Source organism: Monodelphis domestica, chromosome 4, assembly GCF_027887165.1.
Source record: "Monodelphis domestica isolate mMonDom1 chromosome 4, mMonDom1.pri, whole genome shotgun sequence".
Lineage (NCBI taxonomy): Eukaryota > Metazoa > Chordata > Mammalia > Didelphimorphia > Didelphidae > Monodelphis > Monodelphis domestica.
Genome location: NC_077230.1, coordinates 378,062,008 through 378,082,541, shown reverse-complemented (window position 1 = coordinate 378,082,541; position 20,534 = coordinate 378,062,008). Strand labels below are relative to the sequence as shown.

General features: G+C 38.4%; 1 protein-coding gene across 1 annotated transcript in view; it reads left to right on the top strand.

Moving 5' to 3' along the window:
* Positions 1-20,534, top strand: part of LOC100019992 (acid sphingomyelinase-like phosphodiesterase 3b) — a 57,288-nt gene that overhangs the window by 22,141 nt on the left and 14,613 nt on the right. The window contains exons 5-6 of the mRNA XM_016422125.2: positions 7,763-7,979; positions 10,799-10,896. Of these exons, the coding sequence (XP_016277611.2) occupies positions 7,763-7,979; positions 10,799-10,896 (315 nt within the window). The remainder of the gene's footprint in view (positions 1-7,762; positions 7,980-10,798; positions 10,897-20,534) is intronic.

Below are 20,534 nucleotides of genomic sequence, written 5' to 3'. Positions count from 1 at the left end.
TAATTCAGATGTATCTGACTCTTTGTGGTATTTTCTTGGCAAAGATACTGCAGCGGTTTGACATTTCCTTCTCCAGCTCATTTTACTGATAAGGAAACTGAGGCAAACAGGATTAAGTGATTTACCCAGAATGGCTTAGCTAATAAGTTTCTGAGGTCACATTTGAAGTTATGACTTCAGACCCAACATTCTATCCATGGTGCCACCTAGCTGCCCCACTCAGCTCCTACATATCACCCCAAAATTGTTCTCTAAGTCCCTGTTTTCTGTAGAGATGTGCTGCTGTCTCCCTGTGTTTCTCTGGCACCTCAGCAGCATACTCAGGGCCATGTGAAGGAGACTTAGATTGAGAGATTAATAGGTTAGAGATGGAAAGACCTTGACCCTTCCTGTCTTCCCAGGCTTCTTACACTTTGCTCCCCTTCACATACTCTCTGAGTCAGCTACATTGGCCTTCTTGATATTCCTTGTGTACAACAGTCCAAGTCTTTCTCTCCTCTCGCTGTCCTTTGCCTGCAATACTTTCTCTCCCCACCTCTACTTTCTGGCTCCTTGGCTTCCTTCAAGACTTGGATCAAATCCCACCTTAGGCAGAAGACCTTTCCTTCTTTCCTCCTCTCCTTACGGCTTGTGACTTGCCTGGACATTATCTTCTATCCTTCCATTTCCACTCTCTCTTTCTAGGTCCATCTATGTAGATAGATAGTAAATATTAGTATCAAATATTAAACTACAAAGATACATCTTCAGATAGACCTGTTTCTAGATCTAACTGTCTTAACTTTCTATCCATCTAGAAAATGAGGGTGGCTAGATAGCAAAGGGAATAGAGCACCAGGCCTGGAGTCAAGAGTTCCTGGGTTCAAATTTGGCTTTAGACTCTGTTTGCCTCATCCTTACCACTCTTCTGTCTAATAGTTGATACTAAGACAGAAGGTAACGGCTTTTCAAGAAAGATAAAATTTTTGAATTTATCTATGGATGAAAGGTATTTATAGATATATGTAGAGAGTGAGTTTTATGTCATATAGATAAAAATTTTATCATTGTTGAGTTGTTCAGTTTTGTCTAACTCTGAATAGGCTTTGTCTGTGGGCTTTTCTTGGCAAAACCACTGGAGTGCTTTGCCATTCTGTTCTCCAGTGTGCCCCCATTTTACAGATGAGGAGCTGAGGCAAATGAGGGTTAAATGACTTGCCCAGGGTCACACAGCTAATAAGTGTCTGAGGCTGGATTTGAACTCAGACCTCTCTGGCTCACACACACACACACACACACACACACACACACACACACACACACACGAGAGAGAGAGATAGACAGAGACAGAGAGAGGAAGGAGAGAATATAGCTGTTTGCATTTTTCTCCCCCTTTAGAATATGAGCTACTTGAAGGCAGTTTTTGCTTCTTTGGGTCTCTGCTTTTTCTTAGCTTGGTGTCTGGCACCTATTAAACCCTTAATACAGGTTATTGACTAACTGATTACTGAACCCAGAAGGAGGCTACATAATTCACCCAAAGTTACCCAGATACCCAGGCTAGGCTCAGGTCTCATAAATCAAAGTTCTTTCTTCTAGGGCTCCTGGTCACCCCCTTTCCTAGAGTACTTCCCTGTAGTGGTGATGGGGGAGATGAACAGGGTCACTCAAGGTACAATTTTTGAAGTAAGCGACAATTCATGTGGTCACTCAGAAAAGCCACTTCAGATTCAAGGCACCAAAGCATAGCTAATGAGCTTCCAACAGTTTATTTTTTCTAGTGAACATCTCATCTCTGCAGAGGGTGGGTGGAAGTGCTTTCTCATATCTCTTTTTAGCAATGCTTGTCCTTTATGATTTTCTGTAACGTTCACTTTTGATTTTGTGTGTGTGGCTGTTCTGTCCACTTACATTGTTGTGGTCATTTTATATATATATATATATATGTATATATATATATATATATACATATATATATATATATATTGTTTTCTTGGCATTGCTTACTTCCCTCTGCATCAGTTTATGTAGATCTTCCCATACTTCTCTGTAGTTATTACAATAATCATTTCTTATGACATAGTAATTGTAACTTGGAAAAAAAATCACAATATTATTTAATATTCAGAAAAACCAAGTCGTTAATCAGGATAGGGACAGGTCCAATGTTAAATTGCATCCAGAGCCCAGTGCCAAGAACTTTTCAGGGCCTGCACCCTGGGGCTCTGGGGATGTATCCCTGGAAGAAGACACCATGCTAGATGCCAGCTCCGAAGAGTGACAGAACTTGGGGATCTTTTTTATACCCTATGGAGAACTAGGTACAGCAAGCATGCATAGATAGACTGCAATCAGACTGCAAAGAGGCCTGCAGCCAGTTTCAGAGGTATCAGGGAGCCGTGAACTATAAAAATTACAAAGGGAAGGGTCAAACAGGTATGCCTGGTACTGGGGTTTCTCAAAGGGCAGGGGTAAACTTGAGGTGTCTAGATTTCAAGCTGATAGTAATATTTCATTACATTCATGTACCACACTTTAAGTATTCCCTATTTGATTGGCATATACTTTGTTTCCAAATATTTGCTATCATAGAAAGTGTTGCTATTAATATTTTACTGTATATAAGAGCTTTCTCCTTATCAATGGCCTCCCTGGAGTATAAAGCTAGTCATGGAATTTCTGGATCAAAGGATATGGAGATTCTAATCACTTTATTTGAATAATCTGAAATGCTTTCCAAATAATTGTACTTATTTCTCAGCTCCACCAACTAGCCACTAGGGTGCCTAGCTTCATACAATCCTTCTAACACTGAGTCTTTTCATCTTTTATCATTTATTTTAAACATTTGCCTTCTATCTTAGAATCTATACTGTTTTTGGTTTCAAGACAAAAGAATGGCAAGGGTTAGGCAATTGGCATTAAGTCACTTGCCCAGGGTCACACAATTAGGAAGTGTCTGAGGACAAATTTGTTATCATTTTTTTAATTGCTAATTTGAATCTAAAATGAAACTTAAGAATGTTTTTATTTGCATTGCTTCTATTACTAGTCATTCAGAACATTCATGCATTCTTTCACTCCCAATTTTGTGACTGTTTGCTGGCTGTCCCATGCTTGGAATCCTCTCCCTTCTCCCTTCCACCTATCAAACACCATCTTCTGAAAGAGCCCCTTCCTAGTAACCCTTCTCTTTGCCTTTCCTTTGAAAGTACCTTCTGTTTACACTGTATATGTGTTATATGTATTTTTTTTTGGCATGTTGCCTTCCCCCATTAGAATGTGAGCTTCTGGAAGGCAGGAAACCATTTTTTGCCTTTCTTTGAATCCTGAGTGCTTAGGACAGTGCCTGACACCAACCTCAAGTATTTAATAAATAATGCTTCTTACTCATTAGTTCAAAAGATCTATAATTCCTTTTTTCCATATTTCTATTTTGATCAATTAAATAAATATTTGTAAATTTTATGTTTTAATTTCTAATATGGAAAATATTGATAAAGATAAAAGAGAACTGCTGATCTAGTTTAGAGCACCATAAGTGAAGTGAGTTTGACAAATTTCCCTTGACAAATTTCCCTGGGCTGTTTCTGATTCTGAGAGATTTCCTGAAAGGACAGAAGGGGGAGAACTTCTAGCTTAGGTATCAGTGGGAGCAGTCCACTGTGATTCATAGAGAGAGTGGCAGCTCCGCCCCGCCCCCCCCCCCAATCATTCCCACTTTCATATTGTTTAGGGTTGTTGTGAGGATAAAATGAGATAACATTTGTAAAGTGTTTATTACACTGCCTAGCACATAGTAGGCTAGCTATCATCATCACCTTCCTTGTTGTCATCATCATCATCTCTCATTTATTTTCATCTTTCTCTGACTATTAGCTAGATCTCTATTGCCTACAAACATGCCCATGTCTCTTCCCATTTCCACCTCCGAAAACCCTCACTTCATCCATCTGTAATACTAAAGCTCATTTTTATTATTCATGTGTCCAGCTCTTCATGACTCCTTTTGGGTTTTTCTTGGCAAAGATACTGGGGCAGTTTGCCATTTTCTTCTCCAATTCATTTTACAAATGAGGAAACTGAGGCAAATAGAGTTAAGGGATTTGCCCAGGGTGATACAGCTAGTAAGTATCCAAGATTAGATTTAAATTCAGGAAGATATGTCTTCCTGATTTCTAGTCTAACACTCTATGCACGATGGTGCCACCTAGTTACTCATACCAAGGATGTAAAATCATGGAATTTAGAGCTGTAAGGGACCTTTGAAGACTTCTCGTTTATAGAATATTAAATTAAGCCCTTTCTCCCACCTTCATGTTGGCGATAAGGTGAAAGAGTCCCAGAGAGGTTTATTGATTTGCCCAAGGTCAAAAATTGTTAAAAACTAGATCTGAGATTCAAAGAAATGCCCTCTGATTCAAAATGTAGTTCTCTTGCCATAATGCCATAAGACATAAACTTAGAAGGAATCTTATGGACCAACTAGTATATAACACCCACTTTTATGACTAACTTCCATCTACTCTGTTTTTATCTTATATGTACAAATTTAGCCACCTTGGGGCAAGGATTTTATTTGCTTTTCCTTTATATGTTCTTTGTTTTGAACATTAACTGGCACAAATTCAGGGCTTAGTAAATGATGGTGGATTGATTGATTTCACAATATTCTTCCTCACCTGCTTTACATTCTACCTAAATTTAATAACTTGCTTTCCCCCATTCATAATATTCTATATTTAGATTCCATGCACTTGCATAAACTATCCCATATGTACCCTCCTCTTCCAGCCAGTTCCTCCAGGGTCCAAATCACCTAAGCCACCCAGTTTTGTTCTGGGGCTGTGCAATCTTGATTAGAGGATTTAAGAGCACAAAATCACAAGTCCCAATATATCTGTTCCAGATCACCAAATATGCCTAACTCTGGCTAAACCACCTGCCCTATGGCAGGTATATACATCCTCCCCACTTGCCACCACTTGCTTTGAATATAGTGAGCAAATCATCATTTCTGTTGCTTCTGGGAAAAAGTACTACAATCTGAAAATAATTCATTTACTATTTCTGCTTTTCTGTATTTGGTTGTGAGCTTTTTATGCCTATTATATGGTCAATTTTTTGAAGGTTCCATGTACTGCTAAGAAAAAGTTATATTCCTTTTTATTCCCTTTCTGTTTCTCTAGAGGTTTATCATACCTAATTTTCTAAAGATTTATGGATCTCCTTAACTTCTTTATTATTTATTTTTTTGGTTGGATTTATCTACTTCTGAGAAGGGAAGGTTGAGGTCCCTTCACTAATATTTGGTGCATATATGGTTAGTATGATATTGTTTTATTGTCTATGGTGACTTTTTATCAAGATTTAAAGTCTATCTTTATCTCTTTTGACTAGATTAATTTTTACTTTTACTTTGCCTAAGATCCTGATTGCTACCACTGCTTTTTTTTTTTACTTTTGCTGAAGCATAATAGATTCTGCTCCAGTTCCTTATTTCTACTGTGTGTATGTCTCTGTGCTTTAAATATGTTTCTTGTGAACAGAATATTTTGGGATTTGTGTTTTTAATCTACTTTGCTATCCTTTTCTATCTTATAGGTGAATTCAACCCATTCACATTCACAGTTATTATTATTAAATGTGTTTCCCTTTATCTTATTTTCTCCATGCTGGGCGCATTACAATCAACTTGCTCTATTCCATTGACCATGTGACTTCTCAGACCACAATACCCCTCTCTGGCCACCTATTGTATTGTCTCCTATCAGAGTATAATCGTATTATCAATTTTAATTAATATTATAATATATGTAATTATATTGCTGTTAGAATGTAAGCTCCTAAAGGACAAGGGATATCTCTTTTGTATTTGTATCCTCAACACTTAGCATAGTACTTGACATAAAGTTAGCAAAATAAATATTTTTCAAGCATCATATGAATTATATAAAACAGGTAAAAATAAAGTGTTTAGGTAGTATGTAAAGTATATCTTTCATATCCACATATGTGAATCCACAAAATAGATATACTAAGTTCAAAGTATTCTGTGGGTTCCTATTCACTCAATAATCATAGCTCATGTCCCTAGCCATGTGTTTACTTTTTAGAGGAAGCTAGGTGACACAATAGATAAAGTGCTCTGGAGATTAGAAGGCCTGAGTTCAAATTCACCCTCAGAGACTTATGAGTTATATGGCCCTGAGCAAGTAATTTAACCTCTATCTGCCTCAGTTTCCCTGTGTGTAAAATGAGGATAATGATAACACCTACCTCATAAGATTGTAGTTGAGGATTCAATGATATTTGTAAAGTGCTAGTAAGGGTTGTAAAGACTAAAATTTAGGAATATAAGGAGACTGAGGCAGGTAGAAATTAGTTTCTCTATGCAAGGAGTATTATATTTTTTAGAGGTTTATTAAAGGTTAAAGATTAAAAAATATACAAGTAAGAAACATGTGCCTAGGCCAGAGGCCTAGACAAAATAACCTCACATCACGCAAGAGACCGCCTGCTCCAAAACGGAAGTCCAAAAAGAGCCAAGAGAGCCTCAAAAGCCTTTGAATCAGCTTAAATACCTTCTCGATCTCGGCCCAGGTGAGATTACAAGGCATTCTGGGGAAGTGGAGCAAAGGCTTGTAGGGATGGTAGTCCTGTATTCGAGTCTATTTTTTACAGGGTTTAACAATGAGCTCTCCAAAAAAAGTACACATGAAAGACTTTTAGGCTTAAATGTCATTGCTAGCATTTTTACCCATCATATTTTCTTAAATTTAGTCAACCAATCAAAAAAAAAGTCAATGCCTGATTTTTATGTTTGCTGATTTCTAAAGTGTTACTGTGCACACTGAAAAGGGAACAACTAGCTTTCATCAAGTGTACCCTTTCATAGCTATTCAACAATACAGACAGCTCTCACTTTGTGAAAGTGAACATTTTGTGTAGATGTCTACATAAAAGGGGAGCTCTAATTGGATTTGCCCCGCTGTGGGGAAGGGAAGGAGTTGAGAAGGGAAGAAAGGGTCCAGTGTCTGTGGAGGGTGGGGACAAGTGCATAGCTTTCAATGTTACCATTTAATGCCCGAGTTCAACAAGCTATTTTAAAATACACTTACTGTGTTTACAATTCTGCATCGCGCTTTGGAGGAAACAAAGGTTAGATGGGCACCAATCCTACCTCCATGGCAGTTGCAGCACATGAGCTATAGATCCTACATGCATTCTTCCTGTAGAAGATACAGAGATGAATAATACATAATCCTTGCCAGGAAGGAAGGAAGCCTATGGTGAGGATAGGGACAGAGAAGCTAGAAGAAAAGGAGGAATATGCAGAGTGAGTAACAGACAAGGTAAGGCTGAGTCAAGAAGGTGGATGGGAAGAGCCAGGCAAAGGTTTCCTTTCTGGCTGGAGGTCTAAGCCAAGCCTAGTAGTGGTGCATGTGGCACTGGTAGCATGTGGCAGTCTCTCCAGGAGTCTGTTCTGGGGATAGGAACCCCCAAGGGCCAAGCCTAAGGGACAGAAACCAATACTATATAGTCAGTATTAGATAGTCAAGTTAACATAAGTGTTTTTGGGAAATGCTGATTTCATTCAGAACTCTTTACACAAATTCAAATTTGGGTAATGCAAATTTACATTAAGCAAAAACTATCTAATATATTAGTGCTATATCAGCATGCATATGTACACAGACAACAACCATTCATACACAGGCATTCATTCATTCGTGGAAGAGTGAGGGAGGACTGGCAGTAAGACTGTTTTTATCTCTAACAGGTCAATTCTGGCACATCTCAGACCTGCACCTTGAACTTGAGTATAATCATGTCTCTAAGGATCCATTGCAAGTGTGTCCGTCAGCAGGTTCCCAATCAGTGACCAATGCAGGTGTGTGGGGAGATTACCTTTGTGATGCTCCATGGATGCTCATCAACTCTTCTATTTATGCCATGAAGGCCATCTTGCCTAAGCCGGACTTCATTCTCTTGACTGGGTGAGAACCTTTTCCTCAACAGAAACACTGAACTCATCATCTTAGTTTGAAGTTTTGGCAACAAAGTCGAAGCATGTTAGAGTTGGATCTTTTGTGCTTGTCTGGTATGGATATCCCAGCTTCAATTCAATGAAGCATTTACTCAGTACCTTCCAATCAGTATTTATCAATCAATATTTATCAGCATCTACTCTGGGCCAGGCACTGTACTAAGCCCTGGGGACACAAAAGAGACAAAAGGCAATCCTTGTTCTCATGGAGCTTATAATCTAATGGGGGAGACAACATGAAAGCTTATGGGCAAAGCAGTCTATATACAGGATAAACAGGAAATAATTAGAAGAGAAGAGAGAAGGAACTGAAAATAAGAGGGGTTGGAGAAGACTTCCTGTCAGAGGTGGGATTTTAGTTGGGAATTCAAGGAAGCCAGAGGGGTCAGTAGTGTTATGGGGAGGGTTAAAAGAAGGGATCACACTAACTATATAAAGAAATCAAAAGTTTATTTAACTAAAAGGGGAAATTGGAAGGGAATTAGGGAATACCTTACTTCTAACCCCACCACAGATATTAAAACCCTAAACTTTCTAAAATTATCTTAACCTAACTAATTAAAGGAGTAGTTAAAGTTAGTGAGCGAGGGATTTGTAGGGGCAAAAACAACAGGGGCTCAAAGAAATCTCACACCCGAGTCCTTCAATAACCAGATAGCACCCCTGGATTCTCTTGTCTGCTAGAGGAAAGCAACTTCTGTCTTCCAGAGTTCATTGACTGCCTCTCAGCTTCTCAGTGCTTTAGAATGTTGACCCAGTCCTTGCTCTGTGGAATTTTGGTTTGCAGTAGCCCATGCTGTCAGCCTACCTTGTTATGCCCTGCTAGAAATCCCTTACTACAGTAGTCAGAGTAGAGGAAGGAAGGCATTCCAAACATGAGAGACAGCCAGAGAAAAGTCCCAGAACCAGTCCAGAAATGGAGGGTTTTGATTATGGAACAGCCAAGTGTCACTGGATCAAAGAGTATGGGCTGGGGAGTGAGGATAAGAAGATTGGAAGGGAGGAGGAGGGGGTGAGGTAGGGAAGGGAAGGGAATAGAAGAGAAGGGACTAGGTATTAAGCATACTCTATGCTAGGCATTGTGCTAAGTCCTTTATAAATATTATCTCATTTGGTCCTCACGATAACCTTAGGAGGTAGGAGCTATTATTATCCCTATTTTATCGATGAAGAAAGAGAGAGACTTTCCTGGATCACACAGCCATTGAGTATCTGTGGTTGGATTTGAAATCAGGTCTTCCCGAGTCCAGGCCCAGCCAAAGAGCTTATAGTCTAATAGGAGGATTGAATTAACTGCACATTTTAACAGCATTTATGCTTATGGCAAAGATTAGGGTTAGCCCTTAGATTTTATATATATATATATTTTTTTTTTTTTTTTAAATATGCTCAGCATAGGCTCAGAGTTTCTAAAGTCCCTCTGGCAATACACAAAGTTTTCCTAAGACTTTTGTAGTTTCTAGTTACTTCAGATAGGGGCAGTTTACACATCAAAGACAGCAGAAGGGGAAAAATTATATCAATAGATTGGTACAGGAATTCATCTAGCAAATGTTTATTTTTAAATAGAGAATGAGTTCTTTTTGCTGTTGTTGATTAATCATTTCAGTCATGTCCAACTCTTCATTACCCCATTTGGGTTTTTTTGGCAGATACTAGAGAGGTTTGCCATTTCCTTTTCCAGCTCATTTTCCAGATGAGGAAATTAAGGCAAATATGGTGAAATGACTTGCCCAGGGTCACACAGTTAGTAAATCTCTCCTGACTCCTAGCCTGGGACTCTATTCACTATGCCACCTAAATGCCATAGAGTTGTGTTAATTATTGGAAGTTTCAGGTAAAGGAAGTCTCAGTGGGCTATATGATTTTTCTCACAAATAAAATGGTTGTACTGGAGCCAAATAGAAACAGAATTTTAAAACTCTTATTTCAATTTTATGCATTTAAAATCCTTGTTCTGAAAAGATGTCCATGGGCCTCACCAGATTGTGGCCAGAGGGTCTGGCACACTAAAAAGTTTAAGAAGTCTCACTCCCTGTCATTGCTGCTCCATGACTCTATGGGAGATGTTATAGTTCTGAAGCCAGAGGGGACCCTTAGAGATAATCTATCTTAAAATATTTTATAGAAGATGATGCAGAGGTACCAAGATGCAATTTGGCTCAAACTTATACGATGAACCTCAGAGTCAGGACTGGAACCCAGCTCTCCTGACCCATGCTACCTCTCTGGCCCCCCACTGGACCTGGGGAATCTTTTTTGACAATAGAATCAGATTCTAGGAAGTAGAGATCTCATTTCACATATGCATTTGGAATTTGGGGTCCTCTAAGGGATAACAAAAGTATCCTAGTCATCAAATGTTGTCCTTTGATCTTGTCTTATTAGATGTCTAGGCAGGAGACTTCCTCCTATTGTCTGATGCCAATACAAACTTGGAGGTGTGTGTTCAGATTGATAGGACAGCTCCCTGAGGTGGACCAGAGAAACTAGGTTAGTTTTAGGGTATAGAGTAAAAATTCCCTCCTGTCCAGTATGATTTTCATCTACCTACTCCCAAATCCTAGGATTCTACGGGATAAGGATGGTATGCCTCAGAAGTCTTCCCCTCTGGATCAATGGACCCTAGTTGGGTTTTCATTGACTTTGTCCAAAATATAGTATTTCCACCATATTGGTCCACCCAATTTGTTATCTCAGGCCTTCCATCCTTTTCATGGAAATGTCTGTCTCTCCCTGGTCTTACATTCTTCATTGATGACTTTGCAGTGACTACACACCTCATGTCCTTAAAGAGGGCGGGACAGAAGAAGCCGTGTTGGACTTAGTGAAACGCTTGACGGATCTACTTCTATTAGTTTTCCCAGGTATGATTCAACCAATTAATGAAGGACTTCTTATTGAAGAAGGGGTTTATGCTGTATGTTTCACAGATGTGTGGTTTCATTAAAGAGGGCACCTCTTCCACCTGTGCCCATGCACCCTCTCCGTGCCTCAGGAGGACATTTTTATGGCATCCTGTGACCAAAAAGAAAGGTGGCCAGTCAGTTGCTAGGCTGACCTATAAGATCTCAGGTACCCACTTCTTCTCCAGCGTGTCCCTGGGGCTACCTTAAAATGTGAGGAATTTCTAAGGCTTCTACATTATTGGAATAGCCTTGAAGAGCCTGGCATCTCCTTGTGCCATGTTGAGGCATGGGAAGAAGCCCCTGTGGTTTATAGAAGAATTGGATGAAATATTCTTTCCCACAATCAATCAATCAATCAATCAATCAATCCGCAAGATGATGCCTGTGCTAAGTGTTAGAAATATCAAGATAAAAGTAAAACATCCCCAATCTTCAAGGAGCTTATGGAAGAGACAAGCTGCCGTATATAAGATAACACAAAAAATCCATGCAGACTAGAGGGAAAGTAATCTTAGAAGGGATGGCACTAGGGGCAGCTAGGTGGCTCAGTAGATAGAAAGCCAGACCTGGAGATGGGAAGTCCTGGGTTCAAATTTGGCCTCAGACACTTCCTAGCTAGGTGACCCTGAGCAAGTTACTTAACCCCAACTGTCCAGCCCTTACTGCTCTTCTACTTTGGAAGTAATATTTAGGATCCATTCTAAGACAGAAAGTAAAGGTTTAAAAAAATGGGATGGTACTAAGAGCTCAGACTGCAGAAAGTGACAGTTTGAGAGAGTTGGGGAATGAAAGAGAAAGGAATAAGCATTTGTATAGAGACTGCTATTTTCCAGATGCTTTACAAATGTTACTTCTTTTGAATTTCATAGTAAATCTGTGAGGCAAGTGTTAATATTATACCCATTTTACAGTTAAAGAAACTGAGGCAAACAGGGGGTTTTGTTGGGGGGGGGGTTAAGTGACTTGCCCAGGTTTATACAGCCAATAAGAGTTTGAACTTGGATTTGAACTCTTGATTCCAGGCCTAGTGTTCTATCCCTTGGTATAGATGGAAGTGTCAAGGAGCTTAGTTGAGAAAACAAGGTTTGTTTTTGCTTTGTTTTTAAGAACAGGGAACACTTGGATGTTTTGTAGTGTTACAAGGGAATCACTTTAAAAGACTGATATATATTAATTTAAGGTCGCCAAGGAATCAGCTATGTAATTCCTAAATGAAAAACTCAAGTCAGCCGTCAGCCTTTTTTGGAGTTTAATTACAATAGGAGTAAGAAAGGAATTAGAGATAGAGAGAGAGAAAAAGGGAGAGAAGGGAATAGGGCTTAAATACCCCTTCTGTTTAGGCTGGGCCAAAAGGCCCAAGCTCTTAGATAGCTGGGGCAAAGAAAAGAGATCAGTCCCTATTACTCACGTGTCCAAAATGGAGAAACAGTCTCAGAGGCCCCCACCTTCAGCTTCCTTCAGAGCCAGCCTTCTCAGAGCCCACAGGAACCACACCGACCAACTCTCCACCTCCCCTAGAGTCTCCAGACCCCCTATCTTTAAGGAAACCATCCAAGTTCCTCCCCTCAGTTCTCCCATCTACCAATCACTGTTCATCAATTTCCCTGTGCCAATGGAGGCTCTAGCTTAACCCAGGACCGCCCAGAGGTTTCTGGCTTTTGCACATGTCTGTTGAAGGTCATATTTTCAAATGATTAAATCTTTACCCCTTTGCTACAGCCCTTTCTAAATCCTGTTAACTTGAGTAGGGTAGAGATTGGAATAATTAAATTTTGATCTAGGCTGCAGCCCTTACTCAATCCTATTAGGACTGAATAGGGTGGAGATTTATTCCAAGTATCTCCATTGTATCAATTCTAAAATCAATCAAGACTCAAAGAAATTCCTGTTCTATGCTTAAGCATAGGTCAAAGTCCTTTCCATTGTTCAGCAAAGGGTTTCTGTCCTAAAGTAATCTTAAGAAGGGAAGAGGAGGAACCTCCCATGCCAATGGGGTTCCCATTCCAATAGACTATCAGTAAGAAATTTTCCAAGTATGAAATATCCCAATGGTGAAATTTCCAACATTTATAAGTCTAAGGAAATTTGAGGTTTACAGTAGGCAGCAGAGAAGGGGCTGGTAGTTAGGGAGAGATTGAAGATCTTAGAAAGACTGTGAGGATGATGATGATGATAATAAGCTGGAGAAGACAGAAGGGAATAGAGATTCCAAGGTTTACACTTGACAGCAGAAGGATTGCCTTTCCATCAGAGAAGGATCTGGAGAGGGCAACTGTGTGAGACGATGTTAGGATGGGAAATGAGGGGATGGGAGAAGAGGGAGTTTTCCAATGATCTTTCTTTTATTGAAGTTTGAGGTAAGAAACTTGGCAAAGAATGTTTGGCAGCTGTAGAGCCTCTGCCTCTGATTAGAACCCTACCTCTACCATCTTGCTTTTGAGGAATTCAGAACATTTCTATTTTTCAGCAATTATTATAATCATTCTTGAAATAGGGAGACAAAGGGATCAATTTTTGTGTTTTTTTTTTCCAGGCAGTGAGAATGTTGAAACTATGACCAGAACTCAGATCTTCTGATGTGTCTTTTCCTGTCATTTCTGTTATTCACTCCTAGGGGTCAATGAAAATCTATTACAGGATAATAACTTTGATGTTACAAGCAGACTTAATTGCTTGATTTTCCTTCTCCATCCTACTTGCACTCTTTGTTTCAACCAAGTTGGACTGTTTTCTGTTCCTCATACATGGCATTCCAACCTCCAACTCAGTGCCTTTTCACAGGCCCTTCAGCTTCCACACCTAGAACTTGCTCCCTCCTGATTGCTACCTTTTAGAATCCTTTATGCCCCTTCTTTGAAGACTGAGCTCATATACAATCTTCTATGGGAAGCCTTTAGTTATTTATTTTAGTGTCCTTAGAATCCCTTCCTCCTTAAATTATCATGTAGAAAATGAGCTCTATTTGCAGATAAACATAATAAGATATTTACAAAACTCCAGAGAATAAGCAACAAAATTGAGATAATTGCTAGCTCTAAGCTTTTTAGGATCCAAATGCTGAAGTGAATGAATCAGTAAGACAGAGCCAGGCTGGACAGGTTCCCACAGCGTCATTTTTATTAAGGCACAGGGTTACCTATGTATAGGAAGATTTTGCTGAGTTATCATGTCCATACATCATGGCATACACAATTAAGGGAAACATCATGCCATATACATGATTCAGGAAGTGCCATGCTTTGAGATATCTTTTGTTCATGGGGAGTCAGTTAGTTAAAGATCTTTGGCACCTCCAGAATTCTAAAAACATTTCCCCAGGACCAGAATTTCCTCTCAGAGAAGTGCCTCTGGCTTATATAAACAGGATCTGCAGAAGCTTTTCCTCTGAAAATTTCCTTATGACTCTTTTCCCAGTGAGTCAAACTGACCCAAACCCTAACATCTCCCTCTTTTATTTTATATTTCCAGCTGAATCTCATGAGTATGAAACAAATCAAATGTACATAAAATCAAGAGGTTCTGATGTACAATAAATCAGAAGGGATCCCTACAATTCCCTGCACAGTTAAAAAAAAATGAGAAATCAAAGCAACAGCTCTCTTAAGTTCCTGGGTTTTGGGGGGCAGCTGTCCACTTTGGCTCTTGTCTGCTTTAGCCCATCCGATGGGTGGTTCAATGCCTAGTAATTTGGAGCCAAGTCCATTCTCCAGGGTCCACTCATCTGTTGCCTGGACTTTTCTTTACTCTGGGGTTGTGGACCTATAAGTTTAAGCAAATTAGGAGTGGATAGTATGGAGTACTGTTTGAATGGATTATAAAGTTTCTTATTCCAATCTTTTATCTAGACTCAGTCCCACATTGGGACCTGAGGATTGGTTACATAACATTTCTTGTTTTTCCTGGTTTAACATGATAATGTATCTAGGAGAGGAACTGAATTTCTTCATAATTCCCCCTTTTTATTTATTTTGTTTATCCTAAAAACTTCAAAATTCAGAGTGCACTTTTATTTAAAACTAATTTTACCTATTCTTGTGGAGTCTCAATTGCATATTATCAAAGTCTCACCTGTATGGAGTCATCACTTAAGTAGTTCTGATATTCCTCTACTAGTCAGCTTTGCTTCTTTGAAAAAAGGGAAATTCTTCATAATTTGCATTCTTTGCTAATTGTGATTTTGTCACAGAAGATAGGTGTAAGGGGATAAAAGGGTTTAATTATATTAAAAAAAATTGGACTGGATTATATTTAAAATAAGGTTGACAGGCATTTAATTTATTCCAAAGAGATTTATTTACAATTTATTTACAAAATATAGAAAGAGTGAAGTAAGAAAATCAGAGAGTGGATAGGGTAAGATATCTAGCCTAAGCACTAAGTAATTTACTCCTGACCCCTGGCTCAACCCAGGCAGGGAGAGTTAGTCCTTTGCCGGAGAGGCCTTGGCAAAGCTGAGGACCTGGGGATGTCTCTCTCAAGAGGTAGACCTCTCCTGAGGCTAGTCCCTTTAGGAAGAGATTTAAGAACAGTCTCATCAGGAACAGGGTCTCAGGTCCAGTCAGCAGATTCTTCTTCAGTCCCCAACTCGAACTCAGATCTCCAGAAGAAGTCAAAGTTCAAGTTGAAGTCAGAAGATCTCAGATAATTCTCCCTTGAATCTCAGAATCTCCACTGGAAGTTCTAACTCCCTTTTAAAGACACTTTCTTTTGCATCATTTCCTGTGCTTTCCCCTAATTTTACATCTACCAATCACAGTTGAAGCTTTGCTTTAGGACTGCCCAGGGGCAGTCAGTTTAATTCTGATTCATCACCCACTATTGCACATGTGGGTCACAGACCTTCCCATTAAATGATTAAGTGGGAGGTTTACACTTTTGGCGATTAGATCTAAAAATGGACAGGGGAGTTAATTTAATTTTCCAAATCAAGGGAGAGTTAATTACTTTCATTTTCACAATCAGGGGAGAGTTAAATTTAATCTTCACACAGGGAAGATCTTTAACTGTCTTCAGAGTTCTTTAAATGACATAGATTGTGGGTCAACACTGTCTACCTTCATAGCTATTTTACTCAGGGACCATCAGAATTCCAGTTTGGAAAAGGTCCCATCTGGGCTGAGGCCCAAATTGCTTTTTTCAAACTTTCACTCCTGCTAGGGTCATAATAATATCAATGAAATCCAAGCTTTTCAGATGTGGTTCCCATAAACATTTGTCTTAAATGACAAAACAAAAAAATCCTACACATTATTGAAGTTGAAGTTGAAGAGTGTCCCAATTTCATTCATTTTCCATAATTTTAAACAAGCTGCTTGTTTATTTACTTATATTAATGGCTTTTAAAAATCTCACTTCAAGTTTATCTAAAAATGAATATTCTTCTCTTTAAAATTTCCTATACAGTAAATGCCAATTCCGTATATTCTTTTTATATCTTATTTATTTATTTACCTTTTGCCCCGCTTGTCAAAAAAAGTTTCTTTTCCTGTCTTAAATTCTAATTAAAACTAACTTATCCCTACCTATTACGATGCATTCACTTCTCCCTGAGAATACTTAGGACTTTGTATTTTGCCCCTCCTTGGCAAGTGTAATAATGGTACTTTTGAAGTACTATAATAAAGGTACTTTCTCACTAACTTGATGATAGTTTAGTGGAATCAATAAGGGAGCTTGTTGAGGAAGGTAGCAGGGGGTGGAAGAGATAGGACCCTAGGTGAGTTGGTTCCTACTCTCCTTTTACCTCTCTTGAGTGAAGCTGCTATAAGGTGTTGCACAGGTATTAAAGGGACTCCCTGGTGTGAAAAGGCAATGGGAAGTTGAAGGGATCTCTCTCCTAACAGATAGACCTGGCACAGAGAGAATCTGGAGACAAACTTCCCTGGTGACTTTGCCCCAGTGGGGGAGGGTTGTGATGGCTCCCAGTTAAACCTGGTTTCAGATACCTCCTCTAGGCTCTCAAGTCAAATCACTTAATAGAAGAATCTGACTACAAGTTAAAGGTTTATGACTAGATAAAGGGCAGATAGGGGAGATAGGTGTCCTTAATTATTTCCTAACCATGGTCTTTTGGCCCAGGTCGCTGTATAGCAGGCCTGGGTTTCACCATTCCAAACCCAAACTAAAGTTTCCCAAACTATCTAATATATATTTAACGTAGGCAATGGCAAAACAGGTGCAAGAGGGCTGAAGAGGGGAGCTAGGCTCTCCTTGACCGTGAGTCCAGGACTCCCTTGTTTTCAGGGGCCTGATCTTCTTTTGTGATATTCCTTGAGGTATCAGACTGATGGTATTGTTAGAAGAAGCTTTGAATGCTGAACCGATAGGCCTCCTTATGACTCTTGGAAAGGTCCTCAGCCAAGGAACTTATGTCCTGCTAGGTTGAGGACCCAGCTCAAAATCCAAGAATTCCATTTGGATCTTTCCTAGATCTCTTCTCTTCTCCCATGATGCTTTGCTCTCCAACTGATGCTGGTGTCACTTAAGCCCCTCATGCAAAATTCTATCTCTCCCACTTGCACCCTTCCTTACATAAGAGGGTGAGTGATTAAACAGTTTTACTTTCTCAAAAAAAATTAATAGCTTAAACTCATTTGTTTAAAATCATTGGGATACCATTTTTAAATTTATAGGGATTCCCATACATAAAGGTCAATAGTGGAATTCTTTTTCCAATAAATAATTAGATTGATTTGTGGTCAATAAATTCCTTTTTGTTCACTTCATAAACCTCTGCCAACATTATCTTCTTTGCTAGTAGAGCTATAAAAAGGGAGGGGGTGGGGTAAAAAAGGTGGAGAGCCAGGTTTTGGCTTCCTTTCAAATCCTATTCTTTATACATTTCAAACAATTCATTAGTGGGCAATCTATCAATCTCATTTTTGTCGATTCCTGCCTTTAGCAATGCAGTTAACAATTATCTTAGGAGATATTCTATAATTCATCTATCTCAGTGGTTCTCAACCTTTCTAATGCCATGACCCCGCAATACAGTTCCTCATGTTGCAGTGACCCCAAACCAAAAAATTATTTTGGTGGCTACTTTAAAACTATACTTTTGCTACAGTTATGATTTGGAATGTAAATACCTGATATGCATTATGTATTCTCAACTCCTTTCAAGATATTCCAAAAAGTTTTCCTTTTCTTTTTTCACTCTACTTCCTCAATTCTCACAGGGTTAGTCCCATTAGCTCATCACATTCTAGTCATCAATTGTAACATAAGGGTATTACATTCTGCACATGAGCATCTACATGAAAAACTGATCTGTTAGTATTTAAAGACATATCCCAGATTTTTTCCCACAAAGGTTTACCCCAAATTTTCAACAATGAATCTCCCATTTCTGACTTTTCCATATCGACATTCAAGTAGTTAATCCATTTGCCACTTGTCCATAAATCAGTGAAACGATTGGCATTATTTTTCTTGTTTTTGTTGAATAGCTTGATGTATAAGTATTAATTTAGCTAACTGACTACTTGTCCCAATCTAAGTATTTTCTAAGGTGATTTTATGTGAGGATTATATGACATGGCCTTTCAGTGTCAAACTTGTCCAACATATTTAGCTGTTCCATCCATAAACCAAGCATGTTCTTTATCATAAGCTATAAGGCTAACATATCCCTTATTCCATGGCACACAAGAATTTGCTATATATGGATTTATTTGTTTGGGATCTAAAAGTTTTAATATTCCTGTTCTTGTGTCATTGCCATAAACTCTAGTTGGCATAATTATCCTGAGTTAATACTTGTATTTCCACTGACCCACCTTGCATGGGCCACAAATCTTAAGCAGTTTTTATTGCAGCTTTTAGTTTCTTCAAAGTATTTGTTTTCATCAGATCCCCATGAAAACTCATATTTTTCCTTAATCACTTTATATAAGGGTTGCAGTATTTGAACTTCCAGTAACCAAAATACCTATAGAAAAAATTTTACATTTTGAAAGGGAACTTGAATTTTTTTTTAAACCCTTACTTTCTGTTTTAGAATCATTACTATTTATTGGTTCTAAGGCAGAAGAGTGGTAAGGGTTTGGCAATGGGGGTTAAGTGACTTGCCCAGGGTCACACAGCTAGAAAGTGTCTGAGGTCTGATTTGAACCGAGGACCTCTTGTCTCTAGATCTGGCTCTCAATCCACTGAGTCACCCAGCTGCCCCAGGACCTTGAATTTTTATAGGATTTATTTCCATCCCTTCTATTGCCTTTAGCCCATCTAAGAAATTTCCTCCTTCACATATATTCCATCTATAAGTTCCTACTTCACTTCTGTCTCTGGTTGCTTTGGTTATCTTTATATCAGATCACGATTTAATCAAGTTAGCATCTCAAGGGCTCTTAAGTTACTTCCCTAAAGTTTATGTGAGACAACTTATCAGTAATTTATTAATCATATCAGTAACTTATTAATCATATATCAACAATCAACTCATTTGATCATTTGGGACATGGAATGCTCATTTAAAAATCCCATAACTTAAGACAGGCTTTTGTTTTGTAGGGCCAATCACTGTTCCCATTTAAATGATTCCTTAAAGTTTTACAGGTTTATAGTTAAAATGTTTTTTCTCTTTTAAATTTTCCTATGCATTAAATACCAATTTTATAATTTTTCCTTTATTCTCTCTCTTGCTATTTAGTCCTTAAATTCCAATGAAAAGTAATTACAGACACTTTCTCTCTTTCCTGTGCCAGGAAAGGGTTAATAAGCTTCCTGGAAGTTTTTTAACTCCTCAGTTGCATTATCTCAAAGCTGTCTTGCTTCTGATTTATTATGGCTTACCTACTTATATTTTTCTTACAATATGTCTGTCTTCTGGCTCTCCTATAGAGCCCCCATATTTTCATTAAAATCTCCTATACTTTATGTCTTTCATTTGTTTATGCTACACCTCTTTCACATTCTACAATTTACTTCTGCCATCAGTAAACTTAACTTCCACCAGGTATTGTCACCTGCTATTATCAGTCCCTTTATCAAATGCATCATCATTTACAGATCATGTGTTTATATAGTTTTATCTAATTCAACTCAATGTCAATTTTATTCACAGTACAAATTCATAAACCATTTGTGTTTACCCCAAATTACATTCTAACAAGTTACATCTAAGTACATGCTCACCCCTAAACCATGAAATCATTCTTGTCTAGAGTACATACATATATCCCAATCAATTACAGCTGTTTAGAAATTCCTTTTTTCAACATTCCAATCTCTTAGTACCTGTTCCATTCCACATTTATAGATGAACAAATTTAAAACTTCTGTTTTCCCAATAGTCATTATATTTCCATGTTACTTAATTCAGCAGCACATACATTAAAATAACATTTTCACATTCTCATTTGAAAACCCAAAATTTAAATCATACAGTTTTCTCTATATTACAACTTCTTCCTAAATTCTTACATACTTTATATTCCTTTTATTAAACCCTATATTCATTAAGCAGCCAGCACAGCTACCAATTAAGCTAGCTATTAATTACATTCAGTCAGTTCTCAAATTGAGTTTAACAAACATTTTAGGTATGTCTAATCATTTAAATATATAACCATTTTTTCCTCTTAAGTCTCAGTGAG